This window comes from Leptidea sinapis, chromosome 19, assembly GCF_905404315.1.
Source record: "Leptidea sinapis chromosome 19, ilLepSina1.1, whole genome shotgun sequence".
In the NCBI taxonomy this organism is placed as follows: domain Eukaryota; kingdom Metazoa; phylum Arthropoda; class Insecta; order Lepidoptera; family Pieridae; genus Leptidea; species Leptidea sinapis.
Genome location: NC_066283.1, coordinates 4,635,705 through 4,656,976, shown reverse-complemented (window position 1 = coordinate 4,656,976; position 21,272 = coordinate 4,635,705). Strand labels below are relative to the sequence as shown.

At 35.3% G+C, this 21,272-nt stretch overlaps 1 protein-coding gene across 1 annotated transcript in view; it reads left to right on the top strand.

The window, feature by feature from the left end:
• Nucleotides 1-21,272, top strand: part of LOC126970017 (cytosolic beta-glucosidase-like) — a 35,191-nt gene that overhangs the window by 1,337 nt on the left and 12,582 nt on the right. Inside the window, exons 2-5 of the mRNA XM_050815699.1 lie at nucleotides 6,729-6,832; nucleotides 9,137-9,284; nucleotides 15,274-15,440; nucleotides 16,959-17,219. Coding sequence (XP_050671656.1) covers nucleotides 6,729-6,832; nucleotides 9,137-9,284; nucleotides 15,274-15,440; nucleotides 16,959-17,219 — 680 coding nt within the window. The remainder of the gene's footprint in view (nucleotides 1-6,728; nucleotides 6,833-9,136; nucleotides 9,285-15,273; nucleotides 15,441-16,958; nucleotides 17,220-21,272) is intronic.

Genomic DNA, 21,272 nt, shown 5'->3' with positions numbered 1-21,272 from the left:
GTCGGACAGTGCCCACGTTGATTTTTATATCCGTAAAAAAAATCTGTGACCTCTCTGCAAGTCCTGAGTCATCTTTTAAAACACTCGACATGGTTCTAGGTGCTTTCTTCATCTCCCGAGATAAAATCTTTCACTTTCGAACAGGGTTTCTTCGAATTATTTCCCTTAATGATCTAACCACCTCTTTTGTACGAACACTACGTGGACGGCCATATCTTTTTGCGTCACAAACAGAGGTTTACCAAACGTATGTAGAATTTTAGAAATTGCATTTGGCGCTATACCTACTTTGTGTAATGCAATCACAGCGATTCGGTTCTCTTTATCACCCCCACTCCATTTTAATATCGCAAAATATTGTACAATATATTGGCGCCAAATGAGAAAACTCAATCAACAATCATATAAAAATGACAGATTCCAAATTCAAATGTAATATTTTGTTCATTTTTAATTGTAACAGTATTTATGGCCAGACTAAGTATACAATTAAGACGACCTGTATAGCCGAGTGGTTAGCGATCATACCAACTAAGCTAGAGGGCCCGGGTTCGAATCCCGGTAGGTGCAAGCATTTTTATGATGAATATGGATGTTTGTTTCCGAGTTATGGATGTTTAAATGTATTTATGTATGTTTATATGAATTTATGTATGTTTAAGTAAGTATATTGTATTAAATATATCATTGTCTTGTAACCCATAACACAGGCTATATATGCTTAACTAAGATAATTTGTGTAAAAAGTGTGTCAATATTATTATTATTACAATTTGATACTTATTGGGAGTCTAAGTTTGCCACCCATTCGAAACGATTTGCCATAAACCTGAGAAGAAAGGGCGTAAAAAACTCAGCGGATCTCTCTTTAAATAAAATTGCATTACTTACGATAGGTTTTATTCATTAAAATAAAAAGTCGATCACTCTTTTCCCAAGGTATCATTAAGATGCAAAATTATTTATGTCTTAGATATTGTGTTGAATTTCGTAGCAAATCGTGTGTTTTGCAAATTTTCTAAGTACCTACTAATGTAACAGCACATTCTATGCGCAAAAAAAGACTTACCAACTTGATCTAGCCGTGTAATAGGTGTAACGGTATTAACTGAGATAATTTAAACGTCTAGGTAGAGTCTCTTCCTGTTAGACAACCGATAAAAACAGTCCAGGAATATTAGTTGAGTGTGCGTGACAAGCTAAGGTTTACACTCGCGATTTGTATGACACTTTGTGTTAGTGTAGAGTAGTTAATAAATAAATAAAATAAAATAAACAGTGTGCGTAAAATGCTCAAAATAGATCTAAAGTTTTCACACTTGTTATTGTCTATCGTATCGAGCATGCCATAGAGAGACTTGTTGTTCAGGGAAGGGTCAACGGCAGTAGGTCAAGAGAACGCTCCCCTATGCGCTGGACAGACCAGATCAAAGCCCTAACCAATACTCTCCTCATCACATGTGCCAGAGAAGCAACAGCCAGGGATAACTGGCGTAGAATCGTTCGTCATTCGTCGTGACCACGACTGCTCTGTCAAGAGTAATCCGACGAAGAAGAAGAAAAGTCTATCTAGACGTATAGTGATCATTGATGTATTGTCTACGCTGCCCCATAATAAAAAACATACTATAGGACTAAATACTATGAAAATAACTGAAGCAATCTAGGCGAGCCGAATTAATGCCAGCTAAAATATAAATATAAATTATAAATAAATAAATGTCTTCATAGCCGCGTATGCTATCTACACACTACACTATTCGCGATATACATATATAGAATCTACAGTGTACGCAATTCTAACTGACTATATTTGCTAATCCTTCAGTAGCGGGGCCCCATTGCAGAATTTAGTAACAAAAGTAATGCTAATAGAGAAAACACTTAAATCAACATTTGTGTAGTTGGGCGCGCTAAATTTTACATATTGAGTTTTATTGCTATATTTAGTTTAGATATTGACATGGTATTTTATTAGATTAACGCGAGTGTTACACATTAAACAAAACGCGTGTAATTGTGTTTTTAAACTACAGTGCCTGAAAAGGTCACGACCCCTCGGGTTAACTGAAATAATAATAAAAATGTTATTCTTACGCAAAATCTTATGAATTAGAATAGCTACAATTACACGCATTATAATCCTCTAAGAATTAGTGTTTTATTTAAATTAGTTATTGACATTGAGCTAGTAGGTGTCCAATGTCAGACAGAGTGTTATTTACTTCGTTATAAGTATCTTGGTCTTGGTCTAAGTGTCGCCTGAACATAATAAATGACATTGTCTACAAGATTAGGTAAGTCATTTAAGAAAGAAAAGAAGAGAAAGGGTCCAAGTAAATACCCTTGTGGTATCCCCATATTGAAAGGAGTCCCAGGATTATTTCTAGATTTCAGGCTGACTTTCTGAAGTCTATTTTTTTTAATTTGATGAATGTTGAACACAATCATAAGATTTAGGTATAAGTTTTGTTGACCAGATTGAATGTTTAAAAATACAGACATCGTAAGCCTTGGATAAATCACAGTAATATAACAAGTGTATTTAGCGATTTCTCCTAGGCAGAAGAAAATTTTGCCGTCCTCTTTAGGAATTTCAATATAATATATAAGACTATGACATTAAATAATTTTGAGAACTTTTCGAGAAGAACTGTCATCATCAAAAAATTCAAATTCAAAATAGGATTTAATCACTTAAATGAACGTTCACCACCATTTGAACCACCCATTCGAAATAGATGGCCTTACACCTTAGTAGAACGGTTGCAAGAAACTCAGCGGGTTTTTTTTTTTAATTTAGTTGCAATAATATATGTAGTAGTAGTCGTAGAATAAAATTTATAATAAAATAGCCTGAGGGCATTCACTCCATTCCTAGTCTGTGGTATTTTTATGAAAAGCATTTTTGTTATAGTAACTTTTACCACACAAACGTTTTTAACAGTTCTTTTGAATTTGGTAACACATTTTTGTTTTGAACATTTTCTGGGATTATGTTGTAAAAGTATATATACATCGCCGAATAAAAGACTTAGTAACTCGTCTTAACCGAGTAGTAGGCATAACAAGTTTATGTTTGTTCCCCGTGTAAATTTGTGTGTTTGACGAATTCTTTGTTGAATTTGAAGATCCTGTTTGATGGAGAAATAATAAATGAATTATTGTTAGATATTATTAAGATAAAAATGGAAGTAAAAAATGAAATGAATAAAAACGAGTTAAAGTTGGGTTAGAAACTGCGAATCCTCCTCAAATTCAATTAAATAAATTTGTTCCTAAATAAGGGAAAGCTGATAATAAATTAGAAATTACTGTAGCTCCTCAAAAATATATTTGTCCTCAGGGGAGAACATATCCTATAAATGCTGTTATTATTAATAAAAATAAGATAATAACTCCAATTATTTATGTATATAATAAATTCCTCGTCCTATGTAAATGTAAACGCAAATAAAAAAAAATGATGCACCATTAGCATGAAGATTTCGGATTAATCAACCATAATTAACATTTCGCCAAATGTAGTTTAATCTATAAAATTCTAATTCAATATAAGCACAATAATATATTGATAAGAATAATCCTGTAATAATTTGAGTAATTAAACATAATACTGATAAAGATCCAAAATTTCATAATGCGGAAATATTTGATGGTCTTGGTAAATCAATTAATACTCCATTTTGAATGTGCTTATGTACATTAAGAACAACTTCAAGAATATACAGAGACTAGCTGACCCGGCAAACGTTGTTTTGCCATAAAAAAAAAAATTCACGCGATAGTTTTATAAGTAATAAAATATTGTCTATATTATAGCCTGTACATCATTTTGTTCTATTGTCAATAGTTTTTGCAGCGCACGCAAGAATAGGTTTTCGATTTTACACCTTGACTTTTTCTGACACCATCAAATATCGTTAATATATAGAAAATGTAAACAAAATCTTAACAAATTATATACTAAAACCACGCTATTCATTAGTCTAAAGTGAAATAGTAACAAATTCAGTGCTGTTGTTTTTGAGTTTATCGCGAATAGACAGACAGACAGACGCAGCGAAGAACTTTTTTTATAATATTATGTAGTGGTAGTCACGGACGAGTAAAAAAATAAGGACTCCGTGTCACCTTACATAACAGTGAGGCACCATAACAAGCCGGTAAACGTGTAAATACATAGCCCCACGCATGCACTTACACTAATACAAGCCGATCGGCGGCCATTATGAGATTTGCCATCGTCTGTGACAGATCAGTTTGCGTCGCAATAAAATATTTTAAAAATGCCTTTGTGCGTTGTGAAAAAGTGTAAAAACAATAATATAAAAGTATTTGTGGATATATGATTATCTAAGACAGAAAAAATTGTGTGACTGATATACCCCGTAACCGCACACACACTAGCATACTGCATAACGGTGCTTCACTTGCTAATATCACGGCGCGGAGTCCTACTTTTTTTACTTGTCCGTGGTGGTAACCTTATTATCCCCGCGGATACACTGTTTCTTATTATTTGATTTAGTTCTGGTGACCATAAACCAATAAAACCATGCTTTTATTGTTTAAAGTAAAGCCATATTTTCTCATAATAAATATTTACTTTTCGCGCCAATTACTATCCATTCATCTTACTTCTCTTTCCCGCAAGTGCGCTATAATATTATACTTCGCTCGGATCCGATTGAAGTGATTCGCATGGGACTGATGATACGCGAACCGTCGACGCGTCATTGACTGGTTGAATGAATCATTTATTCAACGTTCATCGTTTTCTACGCGTTCAATCATTTACAATACGGTGTATAAATGGACTGGATTTTTTTAAGTTACAACTTACAACAAATAGACACAAGAAAAATTGAAACAGTTTTCGGGTATGCCTATGAATTAACGAATAACGCCTTTATTGCAAACTAAAAAAATACTGGAAAATCCAAAAGAGCACGCCTCGAACGCTCATGCTATATTTAAAAAAAATTAAAAAGTTAAATTTCGAATAAAATCGAATCACCTGCGTTTTTTTTAAACGAGAAGGCCTACAGCAGTGATTTTCGAAAGGAGCCTTCTCTGCTTAATTCTGAAAATTGTGTTTTAATTATACGTATTCGACAACTTAAAAAAGTGGATTATTCATTAGTATCTCATCTTTATATTGATGTGCTTCTTATAATGTGTAAGAGTAATAGAAAAAAAATGCAGTTTAAAGAGTGGAAATCGTGTGACCTTGACAGGTCGGTTATAAAGCACAACCTCGCCGCTTCGCGTTCGAGGCGTGCAAAATTACTTAAAAACGTATCCTTAATTATTTTTATTTTTCTTTTCTTTCGATTGTTTCCTTTCTAGGTCTATAGGTTCTAAAGGTCAATGACATCTTTCCATCACTCGATGCCTTCTTTGAATTCTTGAACCATGTCTTGGATACCTCTCCACAATGTCTTTCGTCCATTTATCCATATGGTTCTCATTGCATATATTAATTATTAGGGGTAAAAGTATGAAATTGACGCTTTGTACTGAAAAATTGAAATCAGTTTTTTTTATATATTTATTTGATCAAAATAATGACCGTTATTATCTATACATTGCTGACATCTAATAAGAAGTCAATTTCTGCCTTTGCGATAGAACTGTGGTGATCTAGATTCGACACACAGTGTGAAAGCATTTTGTACCTCCTGCCTCCTGAGAAGAAAATTTTTATCACGTAGAAAATTATCCCAACCACAAAAGAAAATGGTAGTCCGTTGGAGCAAGGTCTGGCGAATACGGAGGGTGAAGATTTCTTTTTATTCAGCTTAAACAACTGAAAGTAGATAATCGAATATTGCACATTTATTTAAAAGAAGAACTACATAGGTGCCATGTGAAAAGTTTCACTCAAAAATCTCAAACCATGAAGGTTCTACTTCTATATCAATTTGAAGTACCTTTAACGGCAACGAAACGGCAATTTCATACTATAACCCCTATTACTTCTTATGTTTTTTAATTATTTATGATATAGAGTTTTATAGTTACTTTTTACAACGTTTTGTTCAATAACTTGTATAATACTCTTACGGCCGTTCCCAATATTCTATAGTCTATCTCTTACTTGAGATAAAAATCGTAACTATCGTTGACTTTTCTGTCCCAATAAACTTATCGACGGTAACTCACCATATCCTTACACACTGTCTGTCAATAGGACGACGTATAGCTTACCAGCGACAGAAGTTTGTATGGAAATTGCTATTCACGCGTCCCAATATAAGGCGATAAGAATGACTTATCGGGTATATTGGGTTTTACCGTTTTTTATAGTTTTACACTCGCGATACGTTACTCACTTTGTAATTAGCGTGCGTGCGTTGCTGAAAATGTGCGTTGATTTGGCTAACAGCTCGCCGCTATTATTTTCGACGTGTTCACAGCTGTCACAGTCTATCTAGATGTATAAATTATTAACTAAGTTTTATGATATGAGTGCAGACTGCAGTCAAGGCATCATCTTTCTTAAATGGAAGAGGTGACATACGAGCAAACGGATCACCTTGTGTTAAGTGATCACCGCCGCCCACATTCTATTGCAACACCAGAAGAATCACAGGAGCGTTGCCGGCCTTTTGAAGGTACCTACCCATGTCGTTTCGTCCCGTAACACCTCACAACGATGCTCATTCCACATCATTGTTATACGTGGAAGAAAGTAAATTAATTAAAGTCTCTTTATGTTTCAGCACACTGTATAGCGCAGCGAGTGGTCAGCGTGATTTCCCCCCAGGGTTCAAATTCGGTGCTGCAACGGCTGCTTATCAGATAGAAGGGGGATGGGATACTGACGGTAAGTAGACTTGGTTGGTGAAAAGTACGGTATCCCTTAAATGGGGCAGAGGGCTACAGGTCTGCTATCCTGAACGGTCCTTACTTTTACAATTCCCTACTTCCCCTGCAATCGCGGTCTTAAGATTTCCTTGCGCACTCATGCCCCATACTTCTATACGGATGTGAGGCGTGGACTATTAAAGAAGACCTCAGGAAACGTATAGAAGCTTTTGAAATGTGGGCATATATACAGACGTATGTTGGCCATTTGTTGGACTCACAAGAATCACGAATTGAATCAAAAACGCGAACTCATGCAAACCATAAAGATGAGGAAAGTCGCATATTTCTGGCACGTGCTTAGGCACGAGAGGTACGAACTCCTACAGATCATCATGATTGGAAAAGTTGCCTGAAGAAGAGGCGTAGGTCGCAGAAAAAAGTCTTGGCTGCGCAACATCCGAGAGTGGACAGGAATCGCGAGTGCGGCAGAAATTTTTAGCCTCGCGAAGAGCAAAATGTTAAAATTACAAAGCTGACTGCCAACCTTCGCTAGTCGGAGAGGCACGCGAAGAAGAAAACTTCCAATTATTCATCGTTTCTGCAAAGACCGGTCGTTGACAAGTTGTATTAGGGCAGATATGTTAGACATTATATAAGGTACGGTAGCTGCTGTCAGCGAGGTCTTCCGCATGAAAGCTGTGAAGTGGTAAAAATATATAAAGGCATAAAAGGCATTTATTTTCTCAAAATTGATTGCTTTAGAATTATTTTTGATATAATTTCTAACACTACCACCGCTTCGGAAACAATTGGCGGTCTGTGAGAAAAGAAGCGACGCAAGAAACTCTCGCAACATTATTTTTTGCGCTCTTTTTAATAAAATATACAATATTGTACTATCATTGCTATTGCTATAAAAAAATAATAATCTAGGCTGTCTGATCCCGTCTGATGTACCTATTTTAGTAGTATTTGTTCCTGCATCTAGCTTGACAATACATAGCCTATATTGTCCCGAACTTTCGCTAAAATTGCAAAATTTTAATAAAATCTTTGCAGTAGTTCGCTCGCCGCTGGACCGCAAAATAGTATCGTACACTCTGTCATGGTCATCGTCGTAACTATTAAAAATATTTGTCTAAATGATGTAGCGTGAAAGGCAAAGTTTATCTATTTGAAATAACAGAAGCAATAAATGTATTTATTTTGATATAAGAATCAATTTGGACACTTGCACATAAAACATAGATATATGCTGTCGCAAGCTATAAAGTCGCAGATGGCGGATTTTTTTCCTATTTACTTGACACTTATCGTTATATTTTTGATAATTCACACTATATCTATTTAAATTAGAGCCTATTATTATTATTCTGATGTGTAGGCTATAATAGTGATTTTTAAGTTTCATAAAAACCCATTCGGTAGTTTTTGCGTGATAGAGTAAAAGACATACATCTATTTATTATTACAAACTTTCGCGTTTATAGGACTAGTAAGATTATCTTCCGCATCCTGATCGAGAGACCTTGAAGATGTGGAGAATATTTGAGCCTTTCTATGCTTGAAATCATAGACCTCTTACAGAATAATTTATCAGATGAAGTACTTATAAGCATATGGCACAGAAGGGATCCAAATATTTGGGTGGAAAAATATCGATTTCAACAAAAAAAATCCGAACCACAACTATACTTTCAAATTAAGACGCTTTAATGGTTGGTTTAAAATTGTTTTATTTACAAATCGTGTTTAATGAGAACAATGCGATCGCATTAAAAATCTTTGTCGAACTTAAATTATTTTTAGAACTTAAAACCTTTTTTCTTAAACCTCGTTTCTAACATAACATAGCCGTTCTAAATTTGAATTCGGATAAGTAAAAAAATTAGTTTGTAATAATATTTGTATTTAGATTAGTTATAAAATAGGGTATGAACTATAACACATAAAGGGGCACTAAGGTCGAGTATGACATAACTCGCTGTTACATTAACAACGTATTTACTAGTTTATTCATTATCTGATATCATTCGAGAAAAATCCTTAGACATAGAGGCACGATTGGTATTAATATTTAATGATTGATTTAACATTTAATGCGGTTTATCAATAGATACAACTACTATGGTGCTATTGGCGATCAGTAATAATGTTATTAGTTCCTAGTACTAATATATTACTTACTGTTGTGATGTACAGTAAATTATTACTTATACTGGTGTTTTTAGAACCCTTCCCGAACCGTAACAATACTATAGTGATTGTCGTCTGGTAAAATAACGTCAATTTTTATGTATTATCTAACAATTTTTTTCAGGTAAGGCGCCAAATATCTGGGATGACTTCACTCACAAAAACCCTCACGTGATCCACAATCGTTCCAACGGCGACATTGCGTGTGATTCATATAACTTGTGGCGACAGGATGTGCAGATTGCTACAGATTTGGGCTTGCATTTTTACAGGTTATTGAATTTCAAATATTATCTATTCCAAATTGGATTTTTAAATCTCTTAGATATTAAAAGTAAGAACCAATTATACCGAAATTCCTCAGGTGTGAGTATCACGGAGTAAAGAAACTCGCCAGGTCTTTTTTTGTGGTAGGAGAGGACTGAGAGAGGTAATGGAGGACAAACGAGCGTACAGGTCACTGTCATCCACATTCTCTTGCAACACAATGAATGTATGTCTTGTCTTTGAAGGTACCTATGATGTCCACAGCTTTGTTGTAAGTGGAAGAAAACCGCACTGTGGACGAACTCCACACATCCAGATGGTAGGATCATATTCTAATTTGTGTCGTGTCATGCGATGGTGGAATTTGGCGGCAGAAACTAGGTAAAACAGCTCTTCGGAACACTCCATGATAGATGCGGTAGAAGACCAGCTGATCGATCCTTTTACAGAGCACTGGATTCTTGACAATTCGAGCAGCTCTGCGTTGACGCGGTCAAATATTTCGAGGTGATACTGGCGTGTGCCAGACCAGAGATGACAGCAATACTCCATGTGTGGCCGCACCTGCGCTTTGTAGACACTTTTTCTTTACTACTTGCAAAAGTTTGGCACATACAAATTACATAAAAATAATCTTAATTGAACGATCGAATATTGAAATCGGCCGTAACTTATCGGTGAATAATTTTTATTGTTGTAACCTTAAGGTAATAGAGCTCTTGCATCGCTGAATGGTAGGCGGTGTCTTTTCATTGTTTTAAACAGTTATTACTGAATAATTTATGATTCAAACAAAACAAATCTTATAACTTTATTTACAATACTATGACTACATAAAATTAAAACTATCATTGCGTGGAAGCGTACCAAGTATACTGGCAGCATTTCCGCGTTGGATAGCAAGGCTGATCCGTTGACCGAAATAGCTGCCAGCGCTTGGGTTTCCAGTAGCCTTATTGAGGCGCGAAGATAGTATTTTGAACATTCTCCGAGCCTCTGGCCCTCGTTATTACTTGTTTTAATCACGTTTTTATCTATCGAACGGAATTTTGGAACGTGATTTTCATTCACTTTGAAACTTCGAATTATTTTGATACTTTATACACTTACCATGGACCAATGACTATCTAATAATTTTAATAGTGTACGAGGGTGGGTCAGGGATTGGAAAATAATACAAAGCTTAAAGGAACTTATTTAAGGCCTTTACTTCTTCTTCCGTTTTACTTTCGAGTCTGAACTAGTTGTAGTGCCGTAGGCGTGTTCTATTTTCAAAATGATTCTCTTGCATCTTTTAATTTAAATTGTACTAGAAATTTCTTGTACCTATTTTTACCCTGCTAACACATTTTCCATCCTTTTTTTTCTGTTCAATTTTATCCTGAAGTCACTATAAATTTCATTTTATTTTAGCTATAAAATCAAAAAAATCCTAACACTGGTAGGCATCGAACCCGGATCTCCAGCGTCTGAAGTAAACACTTTTCCGCTGAGCTAAGAGTATTGTTGACGGAGCTGTCGAAATTATCAATGCCTTGAAGTTTGACAACTCTTGTCAACAACATACAATAGTCTGTCCCGTTATTATTACTACCCGGAAGTGTCTTTGTGCCAAAGAGCAAGGTTTGTGTCAAGACAATTAGCGCACGCCTTATTTGTATTTTTTGCCCAATTATATAACAACTTACAGCTTTTTCATGGATTTGTTGTTTCGTTAGGTGTTTTTGCTTTTTCTAATTCATATGTACTTAGTTTTATTCGTTGGTAACGCTCTTCTGATTCCTTTGGAGTAACAATAGAGTATGGGCTTCGGAGATCACTTACCATCAGGTTATGTAACCGTTTCCTCGTTCATTCTCCTCTTCTATAAAAAAATATTTACCCCTTAAAATGGTACCATTTTTTAGGACAGATTACCTAACATCTATGGGGTCAGCCATTTCTATATTTTTTTTCTATAATATTGACACAATCTTACACAAATTATCTTGCCCCAAACTAGGATGGCAAGACAACGATATATTTAATACAATGTACTTACTTAAACATACATAAATACAAATAAACATCCATGACTCGCAAACAAACATTCATGTTCATCATATAAATGACTACACCTACCGGGATTCGAACCCGGGACCTCTATAGCTCAGTAGACAGGGGCACTAACCAATGGGCTATAGGGGTCGTTTCTATTTCAAAAACGCTCTATTAATAGGTTGGTAGCGAATAATTTCGTATCTTATTAATTTATTTATGAAGAACTATTTTATCAGCTCGTTCGGATAAGAGAATCTGTTTCTTACAGGGGTTAGCACTGTGGAACAAATGAAAAGTAAGCTCTTCAGATTTATAATATATTACTTATCTATAAGTATTAAGTCTAGAGTACTTATAGATAAGATAAGTAGATTTATCTTTATGATAATATTTGTGGTACGTAAAAATAGTTGACTCTATTACTGAAGTAGGAATCATATTTGATAGTAAATTGCACCTAGATAAACACATAAATAATATTATGAACAAATGTTTGGGTTTGTTTCTCGATCTTGTCATAATTTCACCGAACCCAAAACATTCATATTTTTTTAATGACAATAAGGGACGAGACGAGCAAGACATTCAGCTGATGGTAAGTGATTTGGGTTTGTCAAGAATCCTGAGCGGCACTGCATTGTCATGGGCAGAGCGTATCAGTTACCATCAGGTGAACGTCCTGTAGGCCGATTCACGTATATTCCAACGATCCAAAAACCGTTGTAGTTCAGAAGTCGTCCTATTGAAACTTGGTCCAAAATTGGTATTCACGTACTGATTCGATAGGACGACAACTCAATATGACTGAAACTCAGTGACTTATCGACGACTTGCGATAGCACATTGCCAGTCTAATTCTACTATTCCTTTATTTTCTACCTTATTCTTTTAAATATGTTTATTATGATACTTATCAGAGTATTTTGTTCAGTTACTAGTACTCAATCTAACAATATTTGAAGCTGTAGAGTAGTAAAAAGTTAAGGTATAATTATTTTTATACAGAAATGAATAGGTTTTGTTCGACTAAACAAAATGAGCTCGAAGAAGATTGTAACCGTGCGTCAGCTTGAATTGCTTACTGAGCTATTTTAGTTTTTTCATAAAAGCGGTAATAAGTACCTACAATATTTAATAAATAAATAAGTAGGTATTTAATTAGTCCAATCACATAGGTAAAGGTAAATAAATACCTTCTCTTTATTCTATCTCTTACATCCTGAGTAAGAAGAAAATAAATATGTTTTTATGTTTTTTGAATAACACAACATCATTGAGTGCTTTAGTCACCTGTCACACTGCTCTAGACACTGTAGGTTGAGATGAGTTGAAATTACTCTGACCAACAATGGTTTGGTAAGATCCTGTAGCATAAAATGTTATAAATACCTATAATGTAAAAAAGCAAATGATTTTATAATTTATTTAATTATAGTCTTAAATATAGTAAATATCTAGTCAGAAAAGTAGGTAGGTTACCTACTAAGATCTTTACTACCAACATAAATAGGAAACTAAGTATAGTATTACGCTCTCATGGGAATAAGAGGAACGAGGTCTTCAGTAAGACCAAGGACTAAATCCTTTCTTAAAGCGAAATGTTTTCCTGAACTCCGTATCTATCGATAATTCGAAAGCAGAATATTTGTTGATCGTCATATTATTTCGGTGTCGAAGTTCTCTTCTTCACTGGTCTTCCCTTTCGGAAATATTCAAAAGAAGCCAAGATAAGCTGATATTCATGTTTATGAAAAAACTTTCAACAGCCAACAACTGCAAATTACTAACTTCAGTTCAGCGAATTCTCAGACGTTCGATTTGACATTAAATCGCTTGTAACCGATTGTAAAAAGATAGCAGAATACCACTGACACAACGATTGAAGTCCGTCTAGCTGACGTGAATACGCTTTAGCGATTTTGGATAGAATCGTTTCTCGAACGTGCGATTTAAATCACGTGAATACGAATCGTATGTGAACGACAGATGTCACTGCGATATCGCTCATGTAAAATTACGTGAATCGCGCCGCTGCTCGTCTCGTCCCTTATTTTCATGAAACAAGCATCACTGGGATATTATTATTAATTGATAAACAACGATTTATTTTTTAAATATTGTAGATTGACGTAAAGGTGTTGTGTTGTGAAGCTGATTATAGTTATTCAAATATGATGAAAAATCACGAAAGACACGGTATTCGGACAGGAAAACATTTCGCTTTAAGCAAGGATACCGACACAGAACAACAGAAACTAATTATTAACAAAAAAAAATCCGACCTATTAATTGTAAAAAAAGTATAAAATAACTTAATGTAAAGATGTACCTAATATAATACACCTCTTATGCAAATCTTTTTCCTCTTATATTAATAAAATACTATTAGCTGTATGTGCTACCTATTGATAGGATTTAAATCTAACGCACACACTGCTAATCAAAATTGGTCTCGCATACACGGGCTGTCGGGTAGTCTATATTCTGTGTCAATTTTGAATACCCTTCTAAAAGTATAACGGCGTTGTAAATAAACTTGGTATAAAGTTGAAACCGAGTATAAACCAAGAATATGCAAATTGTTTACAAATAGACATTTTGCCTATGATTGGTTTATTCGGACGTATAACGTTTCTCGTGTTTATATGCAAGGTTGCTAGACATTCGGAAAACTTCAAAATTATCATTGTACTAGCTGACCCGGCAAACGTTGTTTTGCCATATAAAGTATTTTAATGTTCGACTGTTTTTCCTCTGACTTACTTTTTAAATCAGACTTTCACGATATAGTCTTTTCATCTTTCGAGTTATGACGTTATGCTACTCCCAAAAATGTGGCTTTCTATTGGTAACAGTCAAAGTCAAAGAAACTTTATTCAAATAGGCTTAAACTAAGCGCTTCTGAGTCGTCACTACAAATATGTCTTATAAACTACTGAATTTACCATTTTATTTATTTTTATTTATTTTATTTATTTATTTATACTTTAATAAAACGGCGCAAGCCAATTACAATATTAAAGTAAGAATTAATTACAAACTAAACATATTACACAAATAATAGTTAATAAATACAAAGTTTACTGTAAATAACTAACAATTAATTGACATCCAAATACCGTTCATCCATTCCTCTCAAAAAAACGCAAGCACTCTGTTAAAATCATCTGCCATCCATCCGCAAATAAATCACAAGCAGGGTTGGCTTCGAGAAGAGCGTTGAGAGCAGAGAGAGACCTCGGTATAGGTGACTTGGAGAGCCACAGTACGATGTGTCGGACTCGCGAACAATCTATGCCTGCGCCTCGAACAGTAATTATTGTCCGGTACAAAGATTCTACATAGCTCAACATGCAAACTCGGCGCATCTATATAGAGGTGATATAATCTCTGAGAACTCTGCACATAACTGTGAGCTGCTGCCGCTTTCGCCTAACCTCGAGGGAGTTGTAGCCTAATGTACCCAGAAGAAATTTTGTGAGATACATATAGGGGTAGTATCCATGCATACGTTTGTAAAGGTACCTAAGAAAAGCTTTTTGTACCTTTTCGAGAAGGAGTACATAAGTTCGTAAAAAGTTGAGCTCGCGAGAAGAACATATTAGAAACTCAACAGACACTCTTTTCAATCAAATAGTGTAAGAAATTAGTTTGTAAGGTGCTGCCTCCAATATATGAGTCGTGTTTAAATAATATAAATTATTTCATGAAAAGTGCTTGTGTGAAATCGACTCTGACTTACGGACGTTTTCAACAACCTATCTATCCTTAGTTTAACTTACTAGAGGTAGACAAATCTATCCTTTTACGCTTACTTACATTTCAATAACCTATTGACAGATAGCATTGGACTATAACTATATTGGACATAACTATGGATAGATAAGATCTTGTCATTAAACGGTGACAGCAATGTATCCGTTAACTGATTTTTGAATTTTTAATTATTTCCAGGATATCAATAGCATGGTCGAGACTGCTGCCAAATAGCTTTTCAAATCAGATAAACGAAGCCGCAGTGAAATATTACAATAATGTTATTGACGGACTTCTGGAGAAAGGCGTCGAGCCATTCATTACTTTGTATCACTGGGACTTACCACAAAAGTTGCAAGATCTAGGTGAGCATTGGTTCATGTATTCGACTGACTCAAAAGAAAAAAAAAGTGTGCGTGTACTTAAGAAGTAATACTTCTATGGTTTAACGAAACAATAAATCATTAAAATGATTTATTTCTCGTGCTATTCTACGTTTTAAGAAACAACAATTTTGTAAAAATCTTGCAAAGATGGCTTTAACAATTAATTAATGAATACGGCTGTATGGGCGTGATCCCTTTGCCTGTCCTAATAATGGACGAAAAAACCAAAAAAGAACATGTCAGAAGACTTTAGGAACCAGCTTTAACCTGTTACTTTTGTGTGTCTAATTTCACACTCATAATTTTTTCATAACGCGCTTCAAGATGTATAACTTCAAAAAATTATAAGAATTGCGGATAAGGAAAAGAGCGAGAAGAAATAGGAGGCCAGTTTTCACCGAATATGTAATACTTAAAACTAAACCAATTTATAATATTGGTTTTACAGTGATTTGGGCCTAGCGAAATCTCTCTGTGCGTGTGTGTACGCTAGTGTTCTGTGAGCTCTAACCAGATGTGATGTGGTAATGCATGTTTGTAACGTTTTATGCTGAGGCAGTACTCTGTGAGTGAATTACAACTGCAAGTCGATCGGAGGGCGGGGTTTATTCCGCCCTTCAGTCGCCGTTGCCCTCTGTAGAAACTCCCAGATATCTCTTGTATGTGTTGTTCTAATGTTGGGAAGTTTTTCTTTATGTGTAGTCGTTTAGGTTTTAAGATGTCCATTTTGTACTGTTTGAAGTTATATCAGTTATTCATACCGGACTTGCGTGTGCCATGATTTTGACGTTCGATGTACCGTTCAGCTGATGGTAAGGTTTATGAATCTTGATTTGTCTTGTTCAACTCTCAAGTTGTGGCTTCATCTACAGGATCTAGTTTACTTAACCTGCTCAACTCCAATATTTACTTTTATATCTTATATCTTTAAACGAGCAATTCTTGTATATAAATATATATATAATCTGAATCGCGGAAACGGCTCCAACGATTTTAATGAACTTTAGTATACAGGTAGTGTCGGGGGCGAGAAATCGATCTAGGTGGGTTTCGGTTTAAAAAATTGTAGTTTTATCCGTGTTTTAATGAGAAACTGCTACAATGACATTAGAATACAAAGGTAAATTTAACCACTATGTACAAGACAATAATAACTCAGATGGGACATTGGGTGATCAGGAAAGCGGAAGACCTCGGTTCGAATCCAGATGTCCTATTAGTTTTTGTTCAAGTTTTGTGCCTGCTTAAAAATCCGAGCAATGCTCGGTCGTCCAGGTACTATGTATATTATATAAACAATTTAACAAAGACTCACGTCACTCGAACGGTTGGCTCAATGGAAGAGCGCTCGCACGGAACGCGAGAGGTCGCGGGTTCGAGTCCCGCATCATTCATAATTTTTGTTTTCAAATTTAATTTGTATAATAAGTTCCAGAAGTGAGGGTTATCACTTAAAAAAATAACAAATTGTTTAGATTTTTGTTTTGTATATTTTAGGAGGATGGACGAATCCCTTAGTTGCCGATTGGTTTGCAGACTACGCCCGCGTAGCATTTGCCTTATTCGGAGATCGTGTAAAGACATGGATTACCATTAATGAACCGTTAATTATGTGTGAAGCCACATACTCCATGGGACTCCACGCCCCTGGTGTATCCAGTCCCGGTTTTGGAGATTATCTTTGCAGTAAGAACGTGATAATGGCACACGCCAAAGCATGGAGGATTTATGATGAAGAGTTCCGTTCGAAATATAATGGTAAGTCGAATTATAAATAGGTTATAGTAAATATTAATAATATTGTTAAAAAATATGAGCATATTGCATTCTCTATCCAGAGTTTGGTGGGGCTGCCACACATACACTCAGAAACTCATGTACAATGCCCTGGTGCGTAGTCCCTATGATTACGGCACTTTCCTACGGGAATAATGTAATAAATCTGCCCTGTGTTCCATCGGCAAAATTCAATTGGAATGCCTTCGGATAATATGTGGCACTGTGAAATCAACCCCAATTAATGATCTCCAGGTAGAATGTGGTGATGTTCCCCTGACCTTAGAAGACAATTCTTATCTGATCGTTTTCTTTTCAAAGTCATGTAATTTCCTTATCATCCCCTTATTTTTAAGCTTCACATCCTGTCAGACTTAATTTCTTCTAATCAAAACTGGTCCCATAATTATTATACCTAGGTAACACTGAAAATGTTTAGAAAATGATAAATGGCTTAATGTAGAAAGTTGCCTTTTATTGTTTCTCGAAGTAATCTCCGTTTCTCTCAACACATCTTCGCATTAGATGCAACCACTGAGAAAAGCAGTGGGCCAACAGTCCGTTTTGCGGAGTGCGCTGAAGCATTGTCGTGGTGAAGGAGGATCCTGATTCGAGGGCGCTGCTGTCGATTTTTTCCAAGACAACAGGCAAACAGCGATTGACATACCAGTCTGCAGTAACTGTCCTTCCATCTTCTAGCACAAGTGTCGCGAAATGACCTTTCAGACCAAAGAATGAGGCAATCATCTTTTTTCCTTGACTTCTTCCTTTCTTTACCTTAGTTGGCCGATCCTCGAAAGGAAACACCCACTGAGCTGATTGTCTTTTGGTTTCGGGCTCGTAGCAATATATTTAGCTAGATGTAGCTTTCATCACCTGTGACGATGTTAAATACAGCATTTGAGTCACCGCCGTTGAACTTATCCATGCGAAGGTGTTTCTGGTCGTCGGTTAAAGAATGGGGAATCCATCTGGCACAAAGCTTCCTGGCGCCTAAATGCTCGTGTAGTATTTTTTGAACTTGACTCATACCAATGCCTAGGCTTGCCCGTATCTGCTGATAGGTCACTGTCTTATCTTCCTCTATCATGCGTCGCACAGCACTGATGTTATCTTCAGCAGTCGCTGTTAAAGGGCGTCCCTCACGCGGATCATTATTGAGATTGCTACGTCCACGCTTAAACTCGTTAAACCAATTGTAAATAGTGGTGAGATAGTGCTTCATTAAGATAAGCGTATCGCAGCCTATCATACGTTTGTTGTTGAGTAAGCCCACTATCTTATTAAACAAAATAACAGAAGGCATTGAATAGAATAATTGTTGCCAACCAAGATAATATAGCAATGAAACTATTATATATATATATATATGTAGGTAAGTATATATATCCGTATGGAAGGTGCGGATATTATGTCCATTGCATTACACATATCTAATCTATCTTTATATATATATATATTACTTGTGTGCGTGTGTATGTCACTGAACTCCTCCTAGACGGCTGGAACGATTTTGATGAAATTTTTTGTGTGAGTTCAAGGGGATTCGAGGATGGTTTAGATTCACAATTGAACTACCTGCTAAGCGGCTGGACCGATTTTGATGATATTTTTGTGTGTTCCAGTGAATTTGAGATTGGTGTGTGTTTTCAGGTGGATTCGAGAATGGTTTAGATTCACAATTAAACTACCTCCTAAACGGCTGGACTGATTTTGATGATTTTTTTGTATGTTTCAGTGAATTTGAGATTGGTTTAGATTCTCAATTCTGTCCATATAATATAATTCTCCTGCTCATGTGTATTTTAGTGAACTCCTCCTAACGGCTGGGCCGATTTTTCAAATTTAAGACGTGTGTACATGACAACGTCCGTCGGGTCCACTAGTCTATATATATAAAAATGAATTGTTGTTCGTAAGTCTCGCTAAAACTCGAGGACCGATTGGGCTAATTTTGGTCTTGAATTATTTGTGGAAGCCCAGAGAAGGATTAAAAGGTGAATAAATAGGAAGATGCTGCTAAATTAAATAAAAACAACAAATTTGTTTTTCCTTTGATGTGTCCATACATAATTTCTATGAGAGAATTTATTGACGCACGGTTTGACAGAGAACTTGAACAGAGAAATTGTTTCACAGCAGAAGCTGTGAAACAATTTCATTACGACAGCAGGGTGCATATTTTACGAAGTAATTTTTGATGTTATGATATATTATTGACAAATTCATATAAAACATTAATTTATTTATTATATACAGAACAACGTCTGTCGGTTCAGCTAGTAAATAATAAAAATATTAATATTATTATTTGTTCAATATAATCATATCATATATTTATTCGGTACGACTAAAACGGCACGCCAAAAACCATCTATCTCACTGCTGCAGAAGAGGTCTATTCGCGCTATTTATAACCTAGGTCCTAAAGAATTTTTAAGAAATATGCACTTTTACGAATTTGCTATAAACTGTGATATTCATAATGTTAACAGGAGGAATAAACAAAGTTCTTATGTCTACTACTCGGCTAAGTTGAGTTAGTAAGTCTTTTGTTGGACGATGTATATACTTTAACAATATGATACCTAAAAATGTACAAAACAAATAAAAGGCATAAAAGGCTTTATTTTCTCAAAATTGATTCCTTTAGAATTCTTTTTGATGTCATTTCTTATACTACTAGATACTACTACCGCTTCGGAAACAAATGGCGCTCTGAGAGAGAAGAAGCGGCGCAAGAAACTCTCCCAGCATTCTTTTTTTTGCGCTCTTTTCAATATAAATATACAATATTGTACAGTCGCTATAAAATAATCACAATCTAGTCCCAGGCTGTCCGATCATTTAGATATTCAGCAGTGGAGTAATAGGATTTACGACAGAGCCATTTTTTTATAAAACATTTAAATTTATTTATAGATAATGCCTGAACAGTGGCTGGGACTTTATTGTAGAAGTGTATACATTTACCCTTAAAGCTATTATGTACCTTATGAAGCCTACTAGAATTAGTTACAAGCAATCCCTTATTTCTAGTGTTATAATAATGAAAATCACTATTAAGAGCAAAAAGGTGACGATTTTTGTGAACATATATTAAATTTTCATAAATGTACTGACAATAAACAGTCATAATATTTATTTCTTTAAATTTTTCTTTGAGAGACTGTCTATAACCAAGCTGATATATATATAGCACGAACAGCTCTCTTTTGCAGTGCAAAGAAATGTATTACGAAATTCAAAAGAATTGTTAAAGGACGAATTGTATTTAAAAGTTTTCTGTCGTAATTATATTTGGTATATCGCCTCTAATTTAACGGAAGCTAGTAAATTGAAACCAATCACAATATTACTACGCGGTAATCGATATCGTGATGGAATATTGATGGCATTGACGGTATCGCGATAATATTGACGATTTCAAAACGTTCCTAAAATCCTCCGTACAAGAGGGGGCCTCAATAGTTCATACAGTACACACGCATCTTATCTCAATACCTTGAACCTTCAAGAGTCAGTAAGTAATAGCAATCAGCTTCCAATAGCCATAAAGATCAGCGACATCGAATTTAATGACAACCCTACGTAATGCCCCGCAGCTAGTGAAGCCTTGTCTAAAATCTTTCATTCTAAAGATTTCTACTGTCGCGACGCGGCATCTTTTCTGGCTTCATTAAATCTTAACCCCCTTATTCATAATGGTCCGCTAACTTTAAACAGCCGCTTAGGAGTGTTTTTTCTCATTCTGACTTAGGTCAATAGAAGAAGACAGAGTGAGAATTAGCAATGCTTTAAGTTAGCAGACTATTATGAATAATATGGTCTGTATATGGGTACCATACTCATTTAGGTTCCTGCGGTGTTATTCATGTAATTTCAAAATCGTTGACGTTAAGTTCCAATCCTACCCACATTTTGCTCTAGGTTCGTATTCTCCTATCATTTCCCTAGAACGTTAATTGAATAATTGGAGTCGAGCGTCAAACCCATTTGATCGACAAGTTCGTTCGATGTTGCCAATATTGTTCT